The sequence below is a fragment of the Pseudonaja textilis genome, chromosome 1 (genome assembly GCF_049901715.1).
Source record: "Pseudonaja textilis isolate UNSWEBS1 chromosome 1, rPseTex1.2, whole genome shotgun sequence".
Taxonomy (NCBI): domain Eukaryota; kingdom Metazoa; phylum Chordata; class Lepidosauria; order Squamata; family Elapidae; genus Pseudonaja; species Pseudonaja textilis.
The window spans coordinates 319,541,468-319,569,085 of NC_141990.1; the positions used below are offsets into that span (position 1 = coordinate 319,541,468).

At 45.8% G+C, this 27,618-nt stretch overlaps 1 protein-coding gene across 1 annotated transcript in view; it reads left to right on the plus strand.

Moving 5' to 3' along the window:
* Window positions 1-27,618, plus strand: part of SEMA6B (semaphorin 6B) — a 212,435-nt gene that overhangs the window by 142,914 nt on the left and 41,903 nt on the right. The window contains exons 4-7 of the mRNA XM_087922625.1: window positions 3,276-3,336; window positions 8,120-8,182; window positions 23,000-23,101; window positions 26,369-26,459. Of these exons, the coding sequence (XP_087778751.1) occupies window positions 3,276-3,336; window positions 8,120-8,182; window positions 23,000-23,101; window positions 26,369-26,459 (317 nt within the window). The remainder of the gene's footprint in view (window positions 1-3,275; window positions 3,337-8,119; window positions 8,183-22,999; window positions 23,102-26,368; window positions 26,460-27,618) is intronic.

Sequence of the window (27,618 nt, forward strand, 5' to 3'; positions counted from 1 at the left end):
GAGGAACTGGGAACACCTTCCTCCCCAGGACCTTCCTCCTTGATAATGCCTCAGGTTCCATCAGACTACCGAGAGGAACAGCCTGAGATTATTTAGGAGGAAGGCATATCGGATCAGCCCCTGACAGGGAGTCAAGAGGAAGAGTGTTGGCTCCATCCTAAGCAGCGTCGTAGGGAGGAACGTGAACAGCGGTGTGGGAGGGTCGGAGAGTGAGCTGAGTCATTGAGCCACACCCCACAGGGGATAAAAGTGGGTGTGTTTTCTCCTGAAATTTTGTACGGGACAAAGTTTAACCTTACTTCAGATTTTCTTTCGCGAATGACTATTTTTGTGGACTGCCTTGTGATTTTCTGTGAGTAAAACTTTATCAGTTCGGACTTGGCAGGCAGGAAATGTGGGAATGCCAAGAATATTATGGTCAGCTATTAAAACTCAATACCTTGATACACTCAATTGTTCTTTGTATGTTTTAGCCTCCAGTCCCCTAATCTGCTTGGCTGCTCTTCTTTGCACCCGTTCTAGACTCTCAACATCTTACTTGTATTGTGGTGATGAAAACTGGGAGCAAGTGTGGCCGGTGCAGTGTAAAGCAGCATGCGCACTTCTTGTGGTCTTTGATACTGGAGGAAGCCTCCCCATTCCCCCAGAGAATGAAATATTTTGGGAGATATTAAAAGAGGTGGAATATTATATTTCCTCATACAAAGAAATGGAGAAAAATCTTAACAAAGACTGAAAGCAGTCCCAACATCCTCCAGCAGACACTTGAAGTCTTTAAAGATGGATATTTTTGTGCCAGTTTACAAATCCAGGCCAGCCTGTTCACAAACAAAACACCTTCCGCTCCAGTTGACACAACACACCACATCCAAATTCTAAGAACCTTGACATGACTTTTAGGACATAATGGAATTAAACCTCCATCATTAGAATAGCAAAAGGCGCAAGGCTCACTACTTTGCGCAACACCCCTGGAGCATCTCAAAATCCTCGTCCTCATCAAACCAATTGGTCAGCTGTCCCAGAACTACATGCCGTTATTGGTTCTGCCCATCCATAAAAGGAATCCTTCTTTCCAACCTACCTCCATTTTATTTCCAGTGCCTTTCTCCCAGATTGGAATCAGATCAGATTTTTCTTCTTACGATATTATTTCTCTGTTCATACAGCCTGGGACTGTGGATCTCTTTGCAGATGCTGGTGCTACGTTCGAAGGATCAACGAGACATGGAGGGGGGACACCATTTTTTCCATCCCTACCTGGAGAGGCCTGCTATCCCCTAAGGGCTTACAATTCAAGAACTCAGATTTTCTAAGCATCCCTCAAGCACCTGGCAGACTGGGAGAGGGGACAAACCTTTTGCATGCATTTAAAATCTCAAAACAGGGCAAGGAAATAGGATGTCCATGCGCCCTTTAAGTTCCGACTTCAGATTTTGAGCGCCTGGCATGTTCTCGTTTTACAAACGTTCTTTACAAATTGCGGACTGCTCCGGTCGTTGTTTCTTTATTATTGTTTTAAGGAAGCCTTGTTTAAATGAAAAGAAGGACCAGGGGTGACATGATAGCAGTGTTCCAGTATCTCAGGGGCTGTCACCAAGAAGAGGAAGTCAAGCTATTCTCCAATGCACCAGAAGGCAGGGCTAGAAGCAACGGGAGGAAATTAATCAAGGAGAAGCAACCTAGAACTAAGGAGGAATTTCCTGACAGTTAGAACAATTAACCATTGGCTCATATTACCATATGTGGTGGACTTGTGTGGACACTAGAAAATATTGGACTAAAATCCACATGTGGTTGGAAAAAATGACAAAAAAAACATATAGATTTGAAACCAGAAATATTTTTATTGGGAATTCTACCTGACACATACAGTAAAGATTTAAAATATTTGATTGTAAATGTATTAACAGCGGCTAGGATTGTATTTGCTAAAAATTGGAAAAATGAGAAAATACCATCGCAGGAGGAAACCATTAAGAAAATATTGGAATGTGCTGAAATGAGTAGATTGACATTTGAAATTAGAGAACAAGAGGATAAACAATTTTACAAAATTTGGGACCTTTTCTATCAATGGTTAGACAATAAAATATAATATTAAAATATGTAGACTTTTAGAAAACAACAAATATATAAAGATGTATTTCTTTTCTTTTTTTATTATTATTATATCTATAAAATGTTTCTAGATAGATTTGGGAGGATTATATGAATTGTTATAAAATAAGCTAAGTAAATTATAGTTATCTCGCAAAGTATGAATGAACAAAATTATAGTCAAATAATTGATTAATAATAGTACTAGGGTATTCAATTTTTGATTGATAATATGAGTTATTATGCAATGTATCTGTAATTGAGACTATGAAATGGATGCACAAAAAATTTGTAAACCAACTGACACACTGCTTGTGCATTTATGGAAGAAAGATGGATATTTTTATGTTTTGTTTGTTTTTGTTTGTCTTTAAAAACCAATAAAATCATTTTTTTTTAAAAAAGAAGAACAATTAACCAGTGGAACGACCTGCCACCAGAAGTTGTGGATGCTCCAACACTGGAAGTTTTAAAGAAGAGATTGGACAACCTTTTGTCTGAAATTGTCTAGGGCAGTGGTGGCGAATCTTTTGGGGCTCCTGTGACAAAAATTGTGTGCGCTCTCACATGCCAGCACCCAGAAGGCAATGTTCATGCCCCCCACTCCCCCTACATATGCGTGCATATTCCCCCCCCCCACACACACACACACATCACCTTACCTGCACTGTGCCTCCCAGCTGATTTTTGTCCCATTTGAGGCCTTTTTTGGCCTACCAGAGGCTTCTGCAGCCTTTGCAGGCCCGTTTCGTCACTTACAGGAAGTGACGGAATGGGCCTGTTTTTCAGCCTGCAAAGACTTGCAGAAGCTGTCCTCAAGCCTCTGGGAGGTTGTAAAAGGCCTCAAACAGGCTGAAGATCAGCCGGGAGGCGCACACATGTGCAAGTGAGGTAAGTTTGTCTGTGTCTCGTGTGCCGGCACAAATGGCTTTGCGTGCCACCTGCGGCACGCATGCCATAAGTTTGCCACCCCGGGTCTAGGGTTTCCTGCCTGAGCGGGAGGTTGGACTAGACGCCCTCCAAAGACCCTTCCGACTCTTTTTATTCTGTTAAATGTGGCCTGGTTATATTTGGAGAGATCTCCAAACATTGAGAAAGGAAGAGGCAATGCAAAGGTATTTCTAAATCTCATTGAATTTCATTTCCGCCCCCTCTCCCTCCATCTTTCTCTGCAGGGATAATTTATATCGGATCAGCTTGGAATCTGCTACGGCCGGAGAGATGCGATACCATCGGGTGAGTGCTGAAGCTTTCCCTCCTGCTGGTAAATTGGAGATTAGAAAAAGGGACAAGTGGAAAGGATATTATTATTGCATTTTGGTCTGTTGTTAAGGCTGACTCCTAGTTAATCACTAGGAGACAGTGAGTTCTAGTCCCGCCTTAGGCATGAAAGCCAGCTGGGTGACTTTGGGCCAATCGCCAGGAGACTGTGAATTCTAGTTCCATTTTAGGCATGAAAGATTGCTGGGTGACTTTGGGCCAATCACTAGGAGACTGTGAGTTCTAGTCCTGCCTGAGACATGAAAGCCAGCTGGGTGACTTTGGGCCAATCACCAGGAGACGGTAAGTTCTAGTCCCGCCTTAGGCATGAAAGCTGTCTGAGTGACTTTGGGCCAATCACCAGGAGACGGTGAGTTCTAGTTCTGCCTTAGGCATGAAAGCTGTCTGAGTGACTTTGGGCCAATCACCAGGAGACGGTGAGTTCTAGTCCTGCCTTAGGCATGAAAGCCAGTTGGGTGACTTTGGGCCAATCACTAGGAGACTGTGAGTTCTAGTCCTGCTTTAGGCATGAAAGCCAGTTGGGTGACTTTGGGCCAATCACCAGGAGATGGTGAGTTCTAGTCCTGCCTTAGGCATGAAAGCCAGTTGGGTGATTTTGGGCCAATCACTAGGAGGCTGTGAGTTCTAGTTCCATTTTAGGCATGAAAGATTGCTGGGTGACTTTGGGCCAATCACTAGGAGACTGTGAGTTCTAGTCCTTTCTTAGGCATGAAAGCCAGCTGGGTGACTTTGGGCCAATCACCAGGAGACGGTAAGTTCTAGTCCTTCCTTAGGCATGAAAGCCAGTTGGGTGACTTTGAGCCAATTACCAGGAGACGGTGAGTTCTAGTCCTACCTTAGGTATGAAAGCTGACTGGGTGACTTTGGGCCAATCACCAGGAGACGGTGAGTTCTAGTCTCACCTTAGGCAGATAAAATGAAGAGTTGTGTTGTGTTACAATTACAGCAAGTCTAATAGACAAATTCTCAATATATACAGGTTGCCCTCCATATACGACTGTTATTAACCCCCCAGTGAGGCATTACCTTGACATGGTTATTTATTAGTATTATTTTCTCACAGGTAGTCCTTGACTTACGACAGTTCACTTAGTGACCAAGTTACAAAGCACCTGAAAAAAAAGTGACTTATGACCATTTTTCACATTTATGGCAGCGTTCCCAGGGTCATGTGATCAAAATCCAGAATGCTTGGCAACTGACTCGTATTTATGACTGTCGCAGCATCCCAGGGGTCACATGATCCCGTTTTGCGACCTTTGAAAGAGCAAAATCAACGGGGGAAGGCAGATTCACTTAACGACCGTGTGGCTAACTCAAGTACTGCACTTAACAGCTGTGGCCAGGAAGGTGGTAAAATGGAGTAGAACTCACTTAGCAAAGTACTCACTCAGCAAAACGTTCCGTGGTTGTGGTTTTCTTTCAGGGCCGCTGTAACTCTGAACGGCCAATAAATGAGCCTTTAGCCACCAGACATTTAACCCTGAATTTCGCATAATTCTCTACCTCTCAAGTCCTTCTGAAGAACCTGGGACAGGCAGGTGTAGGTGTTTAATAATATTAAAGATATGGTTGCAGTATGTAAGCTTTTCTGAGTAAAATTACCTTTTTCAATTGAGATTTTCTCAGTGCCAGTGCTGTTCAAGTGATGCTCCAGATGCTATAAATTGTTATTATTATTGACCTGTTTCCCCAAAAATATGACCTGCCCTGAAAGTAAGTCCTGGCTTGATTTTGCCATATGCGCCCAATATAAGCCCTACACCCAAAATAAGCCCTAATTAAGATCCCGCCCACTCCAGACCGGATGGGTAAAAATTAAGCTAGGATGGAGGTGGGGTGGACCTGCCCTACTACTTACCTTTGGACAGTAGTAACCAGGCCTGACACACCCGATACCTGCCTTGCTGGCCCGTTTCTTCTGCAGCCAGCGAGGCTGGCAAAGCTTTCCTGAAGGCCTCCGGAGCTGATAAGAAAGCTCTGGATCGATCCAAAGCTCCATTATCGGCTGCAGAAGCTTTCAGGAAAGGCTTGCCGGCCGCAGAAGAAATTCCTGAAGGCCTCTGACCACGAAAAGGAAGCCAAGGGCGACGCGCGCAAGTGAAGTTAGTCAGTGGAGGGCTTCCCCCAAAAATAAGACCTGGAGCCTTTTTTGGGTGGCAAAAAAAATACATAAATATTAAGACAGGGTCTTATTTTCGGGGAAACACAGTATTATTATTGTGACTCAATTGCAGCCCTCCACCACTTCAACAAATTCTTCTTTTCCTATATACTCTCTCTAAAGTGCCTGTCCGGGTGGCAATAGAAAGGAATAACTGCCTTTTCATGACTCTTTTTCGAGATTGTTTGGGCTGTTTTAATTCTCCTGTCGCTTACCGCCAGTCATTTGATTTTCCAGTCGCTTCGTCATGTTGAAACATTCACATGCGCCTGTTTTAAAAATAAATTATCCATGCCTTCCTTTTTTGTCTTATTGGAGAGAGAGAGAGAGAGAGAGAGCTATCTTGAGGGTTCTCTGGAGAATGGATCAGAATGGGATCTTTTTCAGAGAGGCTCTCCAGAAAACCCTATTAAAAGGAAAAGCATTTTTTGCACTCTCGCATAGGGAATTTGGAAAAAAAAGATATTTGCTATATGCATTTGAATAGAAACTTACTGTTTGGCATTTTTAGAACAATTCAAGCAATATTAGCAAGACTAGATTAGCAAACAATAAGAACAAATATGTACATATTCAAAAATATATACGTATAATATATGGTAGTATACTATAATTAATACAATGCAACACGATTTAATTAATATATGTGCTTTATACAATACATACATGCACATACATACATACACATGTGTATGCATGAATGCGTGTGTGTGTGTGTGTGTGTGTGTGTGTGTATATATATTTTCTGAGGTTCTCGCGGGTATTTGTATGTGGATCTTTGGTTATTCGGGTTTTCTCCCGCATAAGATTAGAAGTATCTAGGCGACGTTTCAATGAAGTCTCATTCATCATCTTCAGGCTTCTGTCTCCGGCTCTGTGCTTCTCATTCAGCTTTGTTTGGGTATTTTCCCATGTCATTATAGTTGTACTTTTAAAGTTTGTGTTACTCTGAGAAGCACAGAGCCGGAGACAGAAGCCTGAAGATGATGAATGAGACTTCATCGAAACGTTGCCTAGATACTTCGAATCTTACGCGGGAGAAAACCCGAACAACCAAAGATCCACATACAAATACCCGCGAGAACCTCAGAAAACATATATATATATTTGTTTGTTTTCTTAATTTTTCGCAGGTACTTACATGTATGGCATTCAGCTTTGTTCGGGTATTTTCCCACGTCATTGTAGTTGTGCTTTTAAAGTTGTAGCAACGTTTCGGCAGAATCTCATCTGCCATCATCAGGCTTCTGTATATATTATTCTGTATATATTCTGTATATATTATACAGAAGCCTGATGATGGCAGATGAGATTCTGCCGAAACGTTGCTATAACTTTAAAAGCACAACTACAGTGATGTGGGAAAATACCCGAACAAAGGTAAATGCCATACATGTAAGTACCCGTGAAAACTTAAGAAAACACACATATATATATGTGTGTGTGTGTGTGTGTGTGTGTGTGTGTATCTTTGGTTATTCAGGTTTTCTCCCACGTAAAATTGGAAGTAACTTGGCGACGTTTCGACGAAGTCTCATTCATCATCTTTAGGCTTGTGTCTTCGGCTTTGTGCTTCTTTGAGCTCACATTACTCTGAGAAGCACAAAGCCAAAGACGCAAGCCTGAAGATAACGAATGAGACTTTGTCGAAACGTCAAAGTTATTTCCAATTTTACGCGGGAGAAAACCCGAATAACCAAAGATCCACATAAATAAATAAATATATATATATATATATATATATATATATATATATATATATATATATATATATGTATGTAAAGCGAAATGCCCCTCACGCTTCATCACAAAATCTCCAGAACCGTAAAGCCTACAAACTGGACATTCAGCCATTCATTCCTCTTGGCTTCTAGGTGCTCACTAAGAAAGGATTTTTCAAAATTACCATCAGAACATTAGTAAATTCTTATATTATTATTAACACGCTCTGATGCTAAGGAGTTCTACTCCCCCTCCCCGTCTGAAAAGAAATCTCTTCCAAATGCAAAACACAAGCAGAGGAGAGGAGGTTCCGTTTTACTTTCACAGCACCAAGCAGCTTTAGGACAGAACAGTTGAGCTAAGCCACGTCCAGGCTCCTTGCTGTCTCTTCTTTGCTCACACAGCAAATGCTGCTTCAGTTTCCAAACAGCCCTCAACTCTCTCACACACTGACAGGACGCTAGCCTGATGAATACCGGTGGATGCTGGTAGGCAGAGACAGAATTTTTCCCCCTTATTTTCTTCCCCCAAAAACTAAGCCCCACCACATAGTTTCCTAGCGAAGAAGCATGGGTATCGAGCTAGTATATAAATTGATTTTTAAAAAATGCATTTTAAAGTTGCAGATTCACCTTGGCCAATCTGATGTAGACAGAAATGTTAGCTTTTTTAACAAATTTAAAGACGCCCCAGGCAGCCACAATTGGAATTTGCAGTGTCAGTGGTTTTGTCAGGATTGGAGGCAGCATGTACATCGATTTTTTTTTTCCTATTATTCTAAGCTATCCACGGTGCCTTTTTAAAAAAAATTGATGGGTTGTTGTTGTTTTTGTCTTTCTGCTCTTGACACAGAAAATGACCTGGCGATCGAATAAACACGACATCAACATCTGTCACATGAAGGGAAAACACGAAGTAAGTAAACAATTCCCTTTTCAATTGACATGCTGTGGGGTTTCCTGCCTGAGCAAGGGGGGGCGGGGTTGGACTAGAAGACCTCCAAGGTCCCTTCCAACTCTTTTGTTCCATCCTGGCTTTTCTTCTTGAGAACCAAAAGCAGACATCCGGATGCAGCTGCTCAAAACTGCAGAGAAACCTAACCGGGATTGAACTCATGTTCTGACCCGGATCCCTAAATACGACAAACCCTCTTGACGTGAACTCAAAATATTCCCTTATTAGGAATGCCAGCAACCACCGGCGAAACGTTTTACTCGCAGGCTAACAAGTCCGGCTGGCCGGAAGATGAATCGTTGTCTGTCACACCGATTCATCTCCGCCCCCTGCCTTTTATTCCCAGAGCTAGGGTGGGGCTTTGCTAGCAGCGGTGGCTCTTCCGTCCCAAGGACCGGCCCATAGATTTCCACTGCTCTCCTCTCCTCTGCCTTCTGTGCATCCACGTGTCAGGCACTGGACCCGGCAGTTCCTCCTCTTCCTCATCAGCCACCTCCAGACCTGGGGGCTGTTGACTCCCCGTCTGAGGGCTGACGGATGGTCCAGGCTCTGTACCTCTCTCTCTCCCTCTCTCTCTCTCTCTCTCTCTCTCTCTTCTCTCTCTCTCTCTCTCTCTCTTCTCCCTCTCTCTCCTTCTCTCTCTCCTTCTCTCTCTCTCTCCCTCTCTCTCTCTCTCTCTCTCCTTCTCTCTCTCTTTCTCTCTCCTTCTCCCTCTCTCTCCTTCTCTCTCTCCTTCTCTCTCTCTCTCTCTCCTTCTCTCTCTCCTTCTCTCTCTCTCTCTCCTTCTCTCTCTCTCTCTCTCTCTCTCTCCTTCTCCCTCTCTCTCTCTCCCTTCTCTCTCTCCTTCTCTCTCTCTCTCTCTCCTTCTCTCTCTCCTTCTCTCTCTCTCTCTCTCTCCTTCTCTCTCTCTTTCTCTCTCCTTCTCCCTCTCTCTCTCTCTCTCTCTCTCTCCTTCTCTCTCTCCTTCTCTCTCTCTCTCTCCTTCTCTCTCTCTTTCTCTCTCCTTCTCCCTCTCTCTCTCTCTCTTTCTCTCTCTCTCCTCTCCCTCTCTCTCTCTCCCTTCTCTCTCTCTCTCTCTCTCTCCTTCTCTCTCTCCTTCTCTCTCTCTCTCTCCTTCTCTCTCTCTTTCTCTCTCCTTCTCCCTCTCTCTCTCTCTTTCTCTCCTTCTCTCTCTCTCTTTCTCTTTCTCTCTCTCTCTCTCTCTTTCTCTCTCCTTCTCCCTCTCTCTCTCTCCTTCTCTCTCTCTCTTTCTCTCTCCTTCTCTCTCTCTCTCTCTCTTTCTGCCAGCTCCATTCCCTCTTCCCCCTCGGAGCTTCCAGTTGCCCAGATACTGACCCTGACTCCCATATTTCCTTCTCCTCCTCTGGGCTGCAACAACTAACCACGATTAGCCGGTGGAGATGAGTACCAATGGATTTTTGACAAACTTGGTTAAGCTAACACAGCCTTTTCAAAGCCAGTCAGGAAAGGGATAAAATCCTGAAACTGCCACCGGAGGATGACGTCTTCCTTGGCTACATGTCCACGTGTTTCTCAATTTACGACCGATCCCTTAGTGAGCCTCCAAAGTTACGACTGACACCCCAAAAGATGCAACGGGGGTTACAAAGTTCTGACAGCTGGCCCTGCCCTCCGTCGTGGTCATGTGATCACACTTGTCACTTTCTCACGTTTACGGCCATTTGCACTATCCCGCAGTCACATGACCATGGTTTATAATGTTTTGGGTTCTTTTTTTTTTTGCTAGAAACTTGATATTTACTTTTGGTTTCTGGAAAAAACAAAATGCCCATTGAGCACAATGGATTCGCTTAACGACCGTGACGATTTTTTTTTCTTTTTACGCCCGTGCTGTTCACTCTGCAACGGTGGTGTTCACTTTACAAGCCCCGCGAAAATGTTGGTAAAATCAGGTGGCTCACAGAGGCATCTCAAATTACGACCCTCAACAACACACAAATGGAAATTCCCAGTTCCAATTATGCTCGTAAATCGAGGACTAGCTGTTTCTGTTGTGTTAAATTTTTTTACTTGGTTATCTGGATTTCGGATTCACGCAATGAAGATCTTGTTTTCAAGGAAAGTCCAACTCTGCAGCTGGAATAAATGGTGCGTTTCTGGCAAATTTGCTAACAATTGTCATTTTGGCTCCCACGCTGGCTCGGCCAAACCGATAAACAGGAAAGTTTCTTTGCTGCTCCTGGAAGTGCAAAAAAAAAACAACAACACCCCAACAACAACCAGTTGGAGCAACGTAATATGTGCAAGATGTTCCAGGGAAGGAAATGAAGTGTGTTTCACACCCAGCCACAGAGATTGGAGGCAGTGCTAATCTCTTTAAAGTGACCTTCTGCTCCGTTTGCCTTCGGGGAAAATCACCATCAAATCCGAAGGGAAATTGCAAAATCCATCTGGATGTTAATTTCAACGTTTTGCATTTTTGGACGCTTCCTTAAAACTTGCCCTGATTCCGTGAGGCTCTTCCGCTGACTTTGCTTTGGGGAAAACACCCGGGTTTGCGGGTGGAATGTCTGAAAGGAAGCGAAAAGCGTTATCTTAAAACGGCCTGCAAATATTTCCTCTTTTCCCTTTCACTCGTTCGTTTTGGTGAGGCAAATCTTCAAGGCGCGAGGACCGGCTGAGAGGATGTCACTAGTCTAAGTGGATGGAAAAGAAGGACTTGGGGTGACATGTAAGCCGTCTTCCAATATCTCAGGGGCTGCCTGCCACAAAGAGAAAGGGGGTCAAGCTATTCTCCAAAGCATCTGAAGGCAGGACAAGAAGCAACGGATGGAAACTAAACAAGGAGAGAAGCAACCTAGAACTGAAGAGAAATTTCCTGATAGTTAGAACAATTAATCAGTGGAACAACTTCCCTCCAGAAGTTGTAAAATGCTCCAACGCTGGAAGTTTTAAAAAGATGTCGGATAACCATTTGTCTGGTGTAGGATTTCCTGCCTAGGCAGCGGGTTAGACTAGAAGACCTCCCAAGGTCCCTTCCAACTCAGTTATTCTCTTTCCTTTTTTTTTCCCTTCTTTTCCTTTCCTTCTTTCTCTTATCCTTTCCTTTCCTGGATTCATTGCTTTGGGGGTGACGTTTCTCTGTGGACCACCAAAATTTTCTTACAGGACACCAGTAGTCCCTGGTTGGCAACCACTGGTCTTGTGGGCCGCCCACAAGCTTACTAGGCCCAAAACGGGCCATGGGGGTGGGGTGGGGGGCTGGTCCACACCCCCATGCATCCTGTTTGGGGTCTAGTAAGCTTCCCTGCACTTACCTAGGAACCAAAATTGGGCGCAGGGGGGACTTCTGGAAGGGGAGGAGAGGGGCCAGCCATCAATTTAACAACTGGTTCAGCCAAACCGGTGTGAACCGGTTGAATCACACCAAGTGCTGATAACCTTTGAGTTGTAGCCACCATGTCTTAACTAAGATTGTTAAGTGAGGGGCATTCAATTTTGCAACCTTTTCTCTTTTTTTGGACCATGGTTGTTAAGGGGATCGCTGCATTTCGATCGGCGAATCAGACGGCCGTTAAGCGGATTCTTTGTTTGTCAGAAGCCAGCTGGGTAGGTCACCAAGAGTGATGACGTGACACACACACACACACACACCCAGGACACAGCAAGCTTCGTAAATAGATGCCGGTCGCCCATTGGCTGAAGTTTGATCACATGATCATGCAGATAGTCAAAAGTGTGAGGACCGGTCATAAGTCAATACTATTGTTGTGTCGAGCAGTCACTAAACAACATGGGGGTAAGTCAAGAAGGAGCTGTGAAACACACTGATAAGAAATTAACCTTAACAGTGAAGTAAATTGAATTCCTTTAACATCACAGGGAAAACTTTGAATCACTGAAGTGAGGGATAAAATCCCAGTTATATTTTTAAGATGAAAAAAAGAAGGGAAGGAAGGAAGGAAGAAAGGAAGGAAAAATGAAGGAGGGAGGGAGGGGGGAAAAGAAGGAAGGAAAAATAAAGGAAGGAAGGAAGGAAGGAAGGAAGGAAGGAAGGAAAGAAGGAAGAGGAGAAAGGAAGGATGGGAGAAAGAAGGAAGGAAGAAAAAATGAAGGAAGAAAGAGAAGGAAGGAAAAATAGAGGAAGGGAGAAAAGGAAGAGAAGGAAGGAAGGAAAAATAAAGGAAGGAAGGAAGAAGGAAGGAAGAGAAGGAAGACAAATAAAGGAAGGAAGAGAAGGAAGGAGAGAGGGAGAAAAGGAAGGAAGGAAAGAAGAAAAAGAAAGGAAGGAAAAGAAAGGAAGGATGGAAGAAAGGAAAAATAAAGGAAGGAAGGGAAGAATGGAAGGAAGGGAGAAAGAAGGAAGGAAGGAAGAGAAGAAAGAAAGGAAGAGAAGGAGGAAAGAGAAGGAAGGAAGGTTCTTAGAGACACTATAAATAAGTCCTTGACTTACAACAATTCATTCAGTAACAGTTCCAACTTACAACGGCACTGAAAATAATGATTTATGATCGCATTTCACACTTACGACCATTGCAGTATTCCCACAGTCACGTGATCAAAATTCAGACCCTGGGCATCTGGTTCCTATTTATGACGGTTGCCATGTCACAAAAGGGGCTGCGCAATCCCCTTTTGCGACTTTCCGACATCATCGTCCCTGGGGAAGCCCGATTTGCTTAACAACCGTGTGACTCACTTAACAACTCCAGGGATTTTCCCCTCGGCGACGGTGGCAAGAGAGGTTGTAAAATGGGGCAAAACTCACTCAACAACGGTCTTGCTTAGCAACAGACCTGTCGGTCTCCATTGCGGTCGTAAATTGAGGTAAGTATTTAACTTCTAACATCTTCTCTGTTGCACTCCAATGGCGAATATTTATAAATGAATAGAATATTTATAAACGTTTGAAATGTCTGAGCATTTCTGATTTCAGGTCTTTTTTCATTCTTTTTCTCTTTTAAAAACCATATGCTGAATATTTAAATACCTTGCTGGCTAATATGTGGAAAATATGGAAATGGTCCTCAGTTTAATTTGGTTAAACTTCTGCTGTGAATATATATTTGCACCTTCAAGGTGCCAATAGCCTTTGCGATCCAAGAGCAACTACATTAATTGTTTTTCCTGGCAAGTCTGCAAGGAACCAGCTCCATCACTTAAAGTCACCTCTCGTCTCTCTTTTTCCTCCTTTTTTTCCCATCTTATTACGACCATTTTATACGTGGGGGAAAAAATAGACGAAGCCAAAACACCGGAGAATAGGAATGGCTGACAGCCAAATATATGGTGCTTTTTTTTTCTTTTCAATTCAGTGTACTCAAATTGTGGATACTCAAATGAAATCCTTTAACGCTAAACAAGAACAGGAAAGGAAAAGCCATAAGAATTGTGGGGGGTTTCAAAATGGGGAAAATGTTGTGAGGAAAATGTCCTGGGACTTCAAGTCCCAGGATCCCTCGGGCAGCGTGCTGGAGTTGAAGTGCATCCATCTTAAAGCATGGCAGCCTGGGAGTTGAAGTCCACCTATCTTAAAGCTTGCTGGCGAATTTGGGGAGGTGAAAATCCTTACATCTTAAAGCAGAGGTCTCCAAGCTTGGCAACTTTAAGACTTGTGGACTTCAACTCCCAGAATTCCTCAACATAGCATAGCTGCCTGAGGAATTCTGGGAGTGGAAGTCCACCCATCTTAAAGGATGCTGTCTGGGGAATTCTGGGAGTGGAAGTCCACCCCTTTGAAAGGATGCTGGCTGGGGAATTCTGGGAGTCAAAGTCCAGAAGTCTTAAAAGTTGCCAAGTTTTTTTTTGGGGGGGGGGCTGTCCTAAAGGATGCTGTCTGGGGAATTCTGGGAGTTGGTGCACCCCTTTTAGAGCATTTTGGCTGGAGAAGTATGGGAGTCAAAGTTCATCCATCTTAGAGTATACTGGCTGGGGAATTCTGGGAGTTGAAGTCCATCCATCTTAAAGGGATACTAGTTTGGGGAATTCTTAGAGTTGAAGCCTGCCCATTTTAAAGCTCGCTGGCTGAAGAATTATGGGAGTCAAAGTCCATCCGTCTTGAAATTGCCAATCTTGGAAAAACGCAGCACTAAATCTTCCCCTAAAACAAGTTTCCCCAGCTACCCTCCCATAATCACTAGCCTCCCACTCCCCGGATTTTATTCCAGATGCATCGGACCCAATCAATGATCCAGCCAATTGGGAAACACACAAAACCTGTCTTAAAATGGTCTCTGTGCCAAATTTGGAAGTACGATGGCATCCCGACCCTTTAAATTTCTTCTCCATTTCACAGTCGATCGCATCCCTTGGTTAAATTTCTCTCCTTTTAATTGGGAGAGAAAGGAATTTGGGCAAGCGGAGCCCGCTGGGATCCCTTCACTTTGCCGCATTGGAGCCAGGAGATATAGACACACCACCGCTCCCTGCAAACAGCACCTTCTCCCCCCCCGCCCCGGCCGTGCCCCTCGAGACCCCTTGAGATCTGCCATCCCAGCCTCCCCTGGGACCAGACACTTCTGTCATCTCCGCAACCCGGGCGAGGTGTTAATAGAATCTGGAAATTGGATTTTGCACCGATGACGAGATGTGCCTGTTCCGATCAACAGACCAGAAATAATTAATTACAAAAGCAATTAAGCCAGGGCTGTTAATAAATCACATTGGATGGGAAATGTTTGCCCGGGAGGAGACGACGCAGGGGTGACTCTCAGAGACCACCTCGCTTGCCACCAGCAGAGAAGGGTCCCCCTTCTACCAAGAGAAAAGGCGGGGGATTAGAGGTTTTGTTGTAGAAAACGGGCACTGGTGGTTCCTAATTGAATTTGCACTGGGGGAAAAACCAGGGCCGTGATCGCGGCTCGTGCGCTGTTGCTTCCCACACCTGGAGAAGAGGTGATTTGTAGAGCATGAAAGTGGTTGTGTTCGGAAGGTACAGAGGCCAGAAATGAGACTCGCACAGGGAGGCGACCGGCAGCAAGGCTAATCTCTCGGCGTCCCTGAAGAGGTGATGGGATTGGGATAGGGAGTTGGGAATCGTTTTCGGAGGCAAAAAGCGAGCGGGCTTTGGAACGAAGACCGTGTGTCAACTGAAAAATACGCCTTTGGTTTTTTTTAGTTGCCAGCAGAAAAGGGAGCGAGAGGAAAGCAGTGCATTCCTTAAGTGCCTCAGATAATCGCCTTGGCAGCCTTCTACCGCTGCACCGTAGAGAGTATCTTAACTTACTGCACCTGTGTCCATTTTGCCCATTGCACAGGGGCAGATAGGACGGTGCTCCAGAGGGTTAACATCATTGCCCGGAGGATCAATTGGTTGCCCTCTCCCCTCTTTGGAAGAGCTTTCTAGCTCCCGCTGCCTTAACAAAGCTCAAAACATCCTTAAAGATCCATTTCATCCTGGGCACCCTTTTTTTTTTTAACTATTACCATCTGGCAGACGGTACCGGATAATTAAAAACAAGGACAAATGGGCTGCAAAACAGCTTCTATCCCAGGGCAGCAGCTCTGTTGAATTCTGCTACTGTTGGTGTGGTGTGGTGGGTTTTCAATTCAATGTGAGGTGTGTGAAGGAGGTGTGTTTGTGTTTTATTTTCATGGTCATGATGCGCACTGAAGGTGGCGTTTGATTTTGTTGTATGAGATGCAGGGACAATAAACTAAACTAAACTGTTGGTGCAACAAGAGTATTACTGGAGCGCATGATTGATGACTCTTGGCTATGGATGTGTCCTATTGGAGAATATACATCCAGGGGGTGGGGAGAAGACCAGGGTCAAGGAGGAAATGAATGATGGGTCTTAGAGTCGGCTGCAACCAGGAAACGCCGACATGTCAACTCCTAATAAATCCATCTTTTTTACTCGGAGAGATGGGGATAGAGACTTGTGGTGTGAATGGAGGTGCATGTTGGAGTCCTGATACCAGGAGCATTCTGGATTGGGGATTCGGATGAGGCAGATCGCTTCAGGGGGACCTTGTAGAACACAAGAGATCCAGTCTGGCTAATGCGGTCAACCGAAGGATAGCCATGGTGAAACGCTACCGGTTCAGCCCCGTTTGACCAAACCGGGAGCAAAAATGGCTACCAGTTGGGCGGAACTCGGTAGTTTTTTTTTAAAAAAAAAGTCTCCGATGATCAGCTGAGAGGAGAAAAAAGGGAAGAGTGGAGGATCAGCCATGTGCTTTTCTGTTCTTTATCATCTCAGCTGATGGACGCGGGCAGAGCCTCAGCTGGTGTTTGGAAAGCTGAGCGCGCGCAAAGTGCGCAATCCGCCAAACCGGTAGGGAAACTGGTTAGAATCCCACCCCTGAAGAATAGCATCATGATCACAGACACACACAAAAATGGCGCTTAATGCTGCACTAGACGGTCCAATTTGGAATAGAATAACAGAGTGGGAAGGGACCTTGTAGGTCATCTAGTCCAACCCGCTGCTCAAGCCAGGAGCCTGGGATGTAATCAGAGGTGGGATTCTACTGGTTCGGACTGGTTCAGGAGAACCGGATGTTAAAATTACATCCAAACAGATATTTCAACTGACCAGCTGGTGCCGCCCCTCCCCTCCCAGAAGTCTCCACGCAGCCCATTTTCAATGCAGGTAAGTAGAGAGTCTCCGCGGAGTCTCTGGGAGGGGGAAAAAAGGGCCTTCCGGAAGTCCGGAAACAGGCCTGTTTCCGGCTTCCAGAGGACTTCCAGAGTCTATGGGAGGATATTTTCGCCCTCCCAGAGGCCCAGGGAAGGCCTCCAGACCCTTGGGAGGATGAAAATGGCCACCCCTGGGTTCTGGAGGCCCACCGGAAGCTGGATACAGGAAGTTCTGGTAGGCCACCTGCTGAGGTAATTCCCTGTTAGGAGAATGACTGCATACAGGGAGACGTATAGAGAGTTGTGTTGGAACAATACACACAGAGCACACAGATATACTGTACAGTAAATGTAGGTTTTTACTTCCAGAAAGGTTTAAGCAAAGTCCAAAATAAGCAATCCAAAGTGATTCATAGGTAAAATCAATCAGTTTTCAATCCAGGGATAATCCAAATATCAAATTCCAGTGTCAAAAACAGTTCAGTATCAGACTTACATTAAATCCAGTAATATCAGTCAATTAGAAGAAATGGAGCAACGGCAATACTTTCCAACAGAAGGAAACAGAGATACTCACTCAGACACACTCTCTTCTGAGACTAAGACTGAAACAGCCCAGGTTTCTAGCTCCATCTTATGGCCGTTTGAGAAACCACACCCAATTACACTTTTGCATTTTCTTAAAGATACAATTTTAAAATGTTTATCCTGGTTTATATATATTTCTAACCCATATACCTGAGGTGACTTATATTCCTAACACCACCCCCCACCATAACCACGCCCACCCAACAACCAGGCAACGAACCGGTTACTGGGAATTTTTTGAATCCCACCCCTGGATGTAATCTGTCAAATCCCAGCGATTTATACTCATCAAGATCAGACAGGTGGGTTCAGAGGGCTGGAGACTAAAACATAGGAAGAACGGTTGCAGGAATTGGGTTTGGCTAGTCTAGCGGAGAGAAGGACCAGGAGTGACATGAGAGCAGCCTTCCAATATCTCAGGGGCTGCCCCAAAGAAGAGGGAGTCAAGCTATTCTCCAAAGCCCCAGAGGGAAGGACAAGAAGCAACGGATGGAAACCAATTAAGGAGAGAAGCAATTAGAACTAAGGAGGAATTTCCTAATAGTGAGGACAATTAATCAGGAATGTAAGTCACCTAACACCTCTGGAAGTTGTGGGCGCTCCGACATGGAAGACTTCTTAGCCGGGATTAAAACCTTGTCTGGAATGATATATGGTCTCCTGTATATCTAGTATGGACTAGAAGACCTTACAGGTGCCTTCCAATTGTGTTATTCTGCGCCCATTCTGAAATCCTGTCACCAGGATACACAAAAGATGTTGAGACTCAAGAAAGGGTGCAGAGAAGAGCAACCAAGAGGATTAGGAGGCTGGAGGCCTAAAACCTACGAAGGACAGTTGCAGGAATTTGCTACGTTTAGTGTCGTGAGAAGAAGGGCTAAGGGTGACATGATAGCTAGCAGTCTTCCAATATTTGAGGGTCTGCCCCACCAAGGAAGAGTGGGGGTCAAGCTATTCTCCAAAGCCCCAGAAAACAAGACACGAAGCCATGGGTGGAACTGAATGAAGGAGAGAAGCAACCCAGAATTAAAAAGAAATTTCCTGACCCTGAGGAGAATGAATCAATGGGGCGGCTTGCCACCAGAAGTTATGGCTTCCCCGTGACTGGAGGCTTTCAAGAACCGAGTGTGGAACCATTGGATGGGATACGGTCTCCCGCTTGGAGCAGAGAGGGTTGGACTACAAGACCTCCGAGGTTCCCTTCCGGTTCTGTGATGTTTATGTTCTATGACTGTGTCCAAAGACAGCTTCCAACCTCCGGATATTCATTTTTGGAGCATTGGAATCAATTTCCAGCTTCCTTTTTTTCTGGTTTCAGGAGATATTGGTGAGTTTACCGGAACAATCCGGAACTGAACACACTCAAAACTGTAGAAATGGTGGTAGACTTTAGAAGAAAACCTCCCCATGCTACCACCTCTTACTAGACAACACAGCATCAACAATAGAGATCGTCAAATTTCTAGGTTCTATTATATCACATGACTTAAAATAGACAGCTAACATCAAAAAAAAGCCATCAAAAAAGCACAACAAAGAATATTCTTCCTGCGCCAACTCAGGAAGCTCAAACTGCCCGAGGAGGTGCTGATCCACACTGTCTAGTTTGGTTCTGCAACCCAACAGGGCAGACACAGACTTCGGAGAGGAATTAGGATTGTAGAAAAAACAATGGCTGCCAACCTGTCTTCCATGGAGGACCTGTATCCTGCAAGAGTCAAAAAGAGGGCTGTGAAAATATCTACAGACCCCTCACATCCCGGACATAAACTGTTCCAACTCCTTCCCTCAAAACGATGCTATGGAGCCCTGCACACCAGAACAACTAGACACAAGGACAGTTTTTTCTCAAATGCCGTCACTCTGCTAAACAAATAATTCCCTCAACACTGTCCAACTATTTACAAAGTCTGCACTACTATTACTGTTAATCTTCTCATCACTCCTTATCACCCATCCCCTCCCACTTGTATGACTGTAACTTTGTCGCTTGTATCCTTACGATTTATATCGACTGTTTCCTAGTATGATTTGGTGGCTTATTGTACCCTGTGACTATCATTAAGTGTTGTACCTGATGATTCTTGACGAATGTACCTTTTCTTTTATGTACGCTGAGAACATTTGCACCAGGATACATACATTCCTTGTGTGTCCAATCACACTTGGCCAAGAAAGAATAATATTCTATAAAATAGTCCTTTTTCAATCTCCCCCCATCGGCCGAAACATGAAGCTTTTCTTAAAACACACACACACAACGGTGAAAAAACCGACATTGAGAAGGAAGGAATGGTGGAAGTAACACACTCTTTGTGCCTGTATGTCTATTATTATTATTTTTTCCCCCAAAGAATGTCTATTTTTTTTTCTCTCTCTCTCTCTTTTTCTCCGGCCTCGTTCTGCAACCATAGAAACCGGGGAGAAGAAAACGGGTGGGTGGGAGAGAGAGGTGCTGGGTTACAGAAGCTAAAGGACAATGAATATTATCTCCAGGAAAAAAAAAAAAAAAGCACAAAAGCCTCGTTTGCGAGACGAAGACGAGAAGCTGCCGGTCCAAAATAACATCGTTTTCCCAGCCTGGAACGAGAAGAACAACCTGATTTGCAAAACAACGGGCGTGTTTCTTAACAGAAGGAGGGGAGGATTGAAGTGTGATTGTTGAAGGACATCGTGTACCAACAGCTACAGCACCAGCCTGAATAATCGTGCAAGGCTCAAAACATCCGAGGAGAGGTGATCCTCGACTTACGACGGTTCGTTTTTGTGACTGCAATTAGAAAGACACTGGGTGGAAAAGAAAAGGACCGTTTTTCACACTTGGTGACCGTTGGCAGCATCCCCGTGATCGCGCGATCAAAAGGCAATTGCTTGGCAACTGACTCACGTTTACGACGGGTCGTAGGGTCCCGGGGGGTCACACGACCCCCTTTTGCGACCTTTTGACGAGCCAAGTCAAAGGGGAAGCCCAATTCACTTAACAACCGTGTTCCTGACTTAACGGCTGCAGCAATTTACTCAACAGCTGTGGCGAGACGGGTCATTAAAAACGGGGCAAAACTCACTTAACAGTTGTCTCGCTTAGCAACAGTTCTGACCTAGGCTTCCCCCACAGCACGAAGCCGACTCCTCGACCCGATAAACCCCTTTTATTTAGTTTACAGTGAATTCCTCTCCAGCAACGTCCCGGCCAACCGTCTTTCAAGAAATTTCACAACTACAGACCTTTATCAGGCTTGGAGAGTTGCCAGGCCGATATCTTTCAGATGCCACACTGTAGCAGGCAATAATTGGCTGAATGCAGATCTTCACCCAAATGAACTAATTGTCTCCTGCAAAACTCCATCCCCTTTTGCTCCTCTTTTATTCACTATGGGAGGGGTCATTCTCCGTCCACCTGTGACTTGACTCCCGAGTCGACCCTTGTTCCTTAGCTGCTCCCTTCTCCTGGCAACTCTGTGCATGCGCACACTGGGAACAGGCTCCAGCTGCTCTTCAGCCTCACTGATGTCTGATTCTGAAGGCAGCTGATCACTGTCGGAGGGCCCTGGCCCCATCTCTGCCTCCGACGCAGAGCCCTCGTCCGAGCCTTCTCCAGACTCCAGGACGGGCCCGTGTTCCTCCCCAACCTCCTCACTGTCTGAATCTGCTGCCAGCTCCGCTTGCCACTGGCGGGTCACAATAGCAACAGAAATTTTGGCCTCCATTGCGGTCGTACGTCGAGGTTGTACTTTATGCACAAAAATGGAAGGATTGATGGCCACAGTGGATGACTGGGTGCAAAAGTTAATGGAGTTAGGAAAAAAACAGAATTAATGTTGTTTCCACTCGGAAACCATTGCTGGACTTTGTGCTTGAGATGGGGAGGAAAAAAAAAACGAAATCTTGATTTTGGGTTTACCGATTCAATAGGTTTGTTGTTCCAGAAATGCTACCGTAGTCCCCCAACTTACAGCAGTTCGTTCAGTGACTGTTCCAAGTTACAACGGCCCTGAAAAAAGTGACTTATGACCGTTTTTCATGCTTAATGACCGTCGCTGTATCCCCATGGTCATGTGATCAAAATTCAGGCACTTGGCAACTGACTCGTATTTACGATGGCTGCAGCGTCCTGGAATCTCCTGGTTCTCCTTTTGTGACCTCCTGACGAGCAAAGTCCATTGGCAAGCCTGACTCACCGACAAACACAATACAGAAGCCTGATGATGGCAGATGAGATTCTGCCAAAACATCGCTACTACATTAAAAGCACAACTATAATGACATGGGAAAATACCTGAACAAAGTTGAATACCGTACATGTAAGTACCCACGAAAACTTAAGAAATATATATATGTATGTATGTATGTATGTATATATCTGCGAAAACTTAAGAAAACAAATATATATGTATGTATGTATGTATGGCATTCAGCTTTGTTCGGGTATTTTCCCACGTCATTGTAGTTGTGCTTTTAAAGTTGTAGCAATGTTTCGGCAGAATCTCATCTGCCATCATCAGGCTTCTGTATATTTGGGGATACCGCAACAAAAGAACTCGCAAGCCCATCACACAACCCATTATCCAAGCCGTTAAAACACGAAAGGCTAATGGAAAAAAGATCACTACAACACAAGCGACCCAGGAGATTACAGCACAAGATCCAGGATATCTCCACAACAGAACTCACAAGGCCATCACACAGCCCATTATACCAACATCAACTCCATCAACCAATCAAGAGGCAGCAGCGCAGCCAACCAGCCCAGCACACCAGCCCCCACCACCAGTATTTATAGAGAAACGGCAGCTCCGATCACACACTGCTTGCACTGGCACGAAGCCGAAAGCACCAGCCTGAAGATGGCGAGTGGGACCTCGCCGAAACGTCGCCAAGATACTCTTAATCTTACACGGGAAAAGACCCAAACACACCTAGACGTATGTATGTATGTGTATGTATGTATGTATGTATGTATACATACACACATAAACACACACACATACATGCATATACACACACATACACATACACACAACACACACTAGCTCAAGTTTTGCTACTACAAAACTATGTCGTGGGGCTTAGTTTTGGGGGAGGAAAATAAGGGGGAAAATATTCTGCCTCCGCCTACCAGCATCCATCAGTATTCATCTGGCTAGTATCCTATCAGTGTGTGAGAGAGTTGAGGGCTGTTTAGAAACTGAAACAGTATTTGCTGTGTGAGCAAGAAAGAGACAGCAAAGAGCCTGGGCGTGACTTAGCTCAACTGTTCTGTACTAAAGCTGCTTGGTGCTGTGAAACTGAAACCAAAACTCCTCTCCTCTGCTTGTGTTTTGCCTTTGGAAGAGATTTCTTTTCAGGTGGGGAGGGGGAGTAGAACTCCTTAGCATCGGAGCGTGTTAATAATAATAATAATAATAATAATAATAATAATAATAATAATAATAATAATAATAATAATAATAATAATATAGGAAATACTCTGATGGTCATTTCGAAAAATTTCGAAAAATCCTTTCTCAGCGAGCACCTAAAAGCCAAGAGGAACATACATACATTGCAACTTTCAAGTTTGTAGGCTTTATGGTTCTGGAGATTTTGTGATGATGCGTGAGTGGTCTTTCGTTTTTATATAGATAGAATATATTTTCCTTCCTCAGGCAGAATGCCGGAATTTTATCAAAGTGCTGCTTCTCCGCAACAACAACGTGCTCTTTGTGTGTGGGACGAATGCCTTCAACCCCGTTTGCTCCGATTACAGTGTGAGTACCTGATGCCGTTCACTGAGCTTCCACTGCATCACTTCCCAACTGACAAGTACAATCAATCCATCGGAATAGAGCTGTAAGGGGCCTTGTAAGGTCTTCCAGCCCACCCCCCTCTCCAAAACCGTCTTCCTTCTGTCCCTCTTTCCTTCTGTCCAACCGTATCTCTTATCTGTCAGTCTGAATTAACAGAGTTGGAAGGGATCTTGTAAGTCAGCTATTTCCGGTGGTTTGCCAACCGGTTGGCCGGGGACCACTGGTGGTCTGCGAGAAAATTTTGGTGGTCCGCAGAGAAATGTCCCCCCCGCCCAAAGCAATTCATCCAGGCTGTGCGGGATCGCTGCCCACGTGGCCCACGGGAACACAAGGCTTGCGTCGCTTGCATTGTGACCAACACAAGGGAGTGAGGGGAGGGGGGAAAGGGTGGAGGGGGGGGGAACTTGTCCCACTCGCCCCACGCGCCTGGCCTGGCCACCGGGCTGCTTCTTTCCGCTTCTTCCTTCTTCTGCTTTCGGCTGCACGCAAGGAAAGCAGCCAAAGTCTTTCTTTCTCTCCCCGAAACTCCACCAGAAATGAGTCTTTGGGACCCTGCAAGGCCTCCTGCTCCAAGAGGCTGCAAAGACTCATTTCTGGCGGAGTTTGGGGGGAGAGAAAGAAAGACTTCGGCTGCTTCTGCTGTTTTCCTTGCATGAAGCCAAAAGTCTCTCTCTCTCCCCGCTCCCTGAGAATGGAGCTGGAGACGATATCCTGCGATCCCAAATAAAGAACGATCGATCGGTAGGAAAACGGGGTGGAGAATTTTCCTGCAGACTTTTTGGGGGGATTTCCCCAGGGTCTCTGGTCCGCGGGATTTAAAATGATGAGTTTGGTGGTCCCTGAGGTCCAAAAGGTTGGCGATCCCTGGCCTAGTCCAACCACCTATCCAAACCATCTTCCTTCCTTCCTTCCTTTTCTTTCATTTTCCTTCCTTCCTTCCCTCTTCCGTTCTGTCCATCCCTATCTCTGTCTGTCTGAATTAACAGAATAACAGAGTTGGAAGGGGCCTTGGAGGTCTTCTAGTCCAACCCCCTATCCAAATCGTCTTCCTTCCTTCCTTTTCTTCCATCTCTCTTTCCTTCCATCCCTCTTTCCTTCTGTCCATCCCTATCTCTGTCTGTCTGTCTGTCTCTCTGAATTAACAGAATAACAGAGTTCAAAGGGGCCTTGGAAGGTCTTCTAGTCTAACCCCCTGCTCAAGCAAGGGACCTTACACCATTCCAGACAACCGGCGGTCCAGACTCTTCTTAAAAACCTCCAGTGATGGAGCAGCCACAACTTCTGGTGGCCGGCGGTTCCACTGGCTAATCGTTCCCTCGCTGGTTAATTCTCCGAAACTTCCTAACAGCAGGAGGTTGGACTAGAAGACCTCCAAGGTCCCCTTTCCAACTCTCTTATTCTATTAATTAACCAGAGGAACTCCTTGCCTCCAGAAGTTTGTGTCAGCTTCATCACCGGAGGTTTTTAAGAAGAGACCGGACAGCCACTTGACCGAGATGGTATAGGCAGTGGCGGCCAACCTTTTCAGCGCCGAGTGCCGAAACGGGAGCGCGCACCTGCGCCAGAAACCGGAAAGGGGATTTTATCCCTTGGAAACCTGACAGCAGCTCCTTGACACCTGCGTGCTTAGCTTTCCCGGCACACGCATACGTGCCAGCCACCTGGTCTTCCAGTCTCTAACGCACATGCGTGCGCAAAGACCAACTGCCCCAGCGCACCCATGCACTCCGGGAGCTGCTCCTCCGGTGCTCCCGCGTGCATAAAGACCAGCATGCGCACTGGAACCTGGAAGAGCAACAGGCAATGGCTAGCACGCCCAGAGGGAATGGCTCTACATGCCACTTCCGGCATGCGTGGCATAGGTTTGCCAACACGGAAGAGACCCTTGGAGGTCTTCTAGACCATCCCACGGCCCAAGGAGCAGACTCTATACAATTAGAGTCAGCCCCTCAAATACTGGCACGCTGCTATCATGTCTCCCCTAGTTTCCTCTTTTCATTAAACTAGACATGCCCAATTTCTGCAACCGTTCTTCATATATTTTAGCCTCCAGTCCCCTAATCCTCTTAGTTGCTCTTCTCTGCCCTTTTTCCAAAGTCTCGACATCTTTTTTTTCAAAACGTGGCGACCCAAACTGGATGCAATTTATTCCAGGTGGGCGCAGGTACCTCCTGGACTTATAGCCATTCATTTTAGGGACTGTTTGAAGCGACGACGGTCTCAAAAGTGAAAACTGGTCATAAATCACTTTTTTTCAGCTTTTTTTTTTCGCGACTTCAAAGGTTCACTGAAACCAAGAGTTGTAAGTCGAGGAATTGCCTGTAGAGGTTGCATGGTTCCCTAAATAGTTCCCTGTACGGTACCCAGGAGTGTCTGCAAGATTATGGGGCGAATAATCAGGACGTCAGCCACAGTGGCGTGATGCACATTTAAAACAAAACAAAAAAACAAGAAGAGCTTCAGTCATTGCCCCGTGGCCGCCATCTTGACTTTTTTGACCTACCTGTGCCTCCCGAGTCCGCTGCTTGAGGTTTGTAAGCTTAGGGTTTTGTACAGATAACAGATAATCAGAGTTGGAAGGGACCTTGTAGGTCATCTAGTCCAACCCCCTGCCTAAGCAGGAGACTCTACACCAGTGGTGGCTAACCTTTCGGGGCTCCTGTGCCAAAAATTGCTTGCGCACACATGTGCCAGCACCCAGGAGGCAATGTGGGGGCCCCCCATGCCCACTGCGCATGCACACGTAATTCCCTGCCCCCGCCGCCCGCTTACCTGCACTGCGCCTCCCAGCTGATTTTGGGCCGGTTTGAGGCCTTTTTTTGGCCTCCTGGAGGCTTGAGGAAGGCTTCTGCAGGCTTTGCAGGCCAAAAATTAGACACATTTTCGTCACTTCTGGTATTTTTGGAAAAACAGGAAGTGAAAAAAACGGGGCTAGTTTTCGGCCTGCACAGGCTGCAGAAGCCTGCAGAAGCCTCCCTCAAGCCTTTGGGAGGCCGAAAAAGGCCTCAAACCGGCCGAAAATCAGCTGTGAGGCACGCGCATGTGCAGTGAGTTAAGTTTGCCCGCGGCTCGTGTGCCGACACAAACGGCTCCGTGTGCCACCTGTGCCACGCGTGCCATAGGTTCACCATCATGGCTCTACACCATTTCTGCCCCAGAGCTAAGCCAGTCCTGGTCTCTCCTGGGTTGGGGTTCCAGGTCAGTCTTAACCCGTTCTCTTCCCAACAGATGGACTACCTAGAACCGATGGGGGACAATATCAGCGGCATGGCCCGGTGCCCTTACGATCCCAAGCACGCCAACGTTGGCCTCTTTACAGGTCAGTGCGCTGGGAGGGAGGCGCAGGTGGGTGGTCATTGTTGTTTTTCTCACTGCGTCAAGAATGGAAATGAAAATTCTTCCTACCTCCCACCTCTCTTCCGAAGATCTCCAAGTGGTACACTTTCCATCCCCCCAAGAAATCAGAAGAAATCTTCCTGCAATGGCTTAGGAAGGCCTGCTGGATATATCTTTTGTCTACCTTTTAATAACACTGGTTGAGTTGGAAAGGATGCCCCCAAATGCCTGATTTGGCTCCTGGAGGGTCCCGAATGACTTCTTCCACCTCCCCACTTCTTCTCTCCCTCCCCTCCCCCTCCTACCTCTCCTCCTTCACCTCTTCTCCCTTCTTCTTTTCCTCCCTTCCTTTTCCCCTTCTCTCCTCCTCCTTCCCTCTTCCTCCCCTTCTCCTTTATCCTCCCCTTCTCCTCCTCCTCTTCTCCTTTATCTTCCCCCTCCTCCTCCTACCTATCTCCAACCCCTCCCACTTCTCTTCCTCCCCCTTCCTCTCCTTCTCCCCCTTCCCTCCTCCCCCTCCCCCTTCTCCTTCTCTCCCTCCTGCCCTCCTCTCTCTCTCTGCAAACAATACCTTCTAGCACTTATGATACTCCTTAGCTGAGTCCTGCAAGAAAATAATCGAGCTCAAAAATCACCAAGGTCCACCCCCTCCTCCTTTCCGCAAACCCCGCTCCCTTCGAGCACCGATGACGTTACCTAGCTGGGTCATGAAATGTCTGCAAGAAAACCACCCAGCTCAGAGAGCACCAAGGACCCCACGGTTCAACCCTGAGCCACAAAGAGCACTTAGCAATAGCCCTTAGACTTATATACCGCTTCACGGTGCTTCTACAGCCCTCTCTAAGTGGTTTGCTGAGACAGCCTATTGCCCCCAACAATCTGGGTCCTCATTTTATCAGCCTCGGAAGGACAGAAGGCTGAGTCAACCTTGAGCCTGGTCAGAATTGAACTGCCAAATTGCAGGCAGCCAGCAGTCAGCAGAAATAGCCTGCAGTACTGCACTCTAACCCAGTGGTGGGATTCAAAAAATTTTTATTACCGGTTCTTTTGGAAATGTCATTAGATACTGGGTTCATATTACCATATGTGAACATGTGCAGAAGCTAAAAGATATTGGACTAAAATCCACACATGGTTGCAAA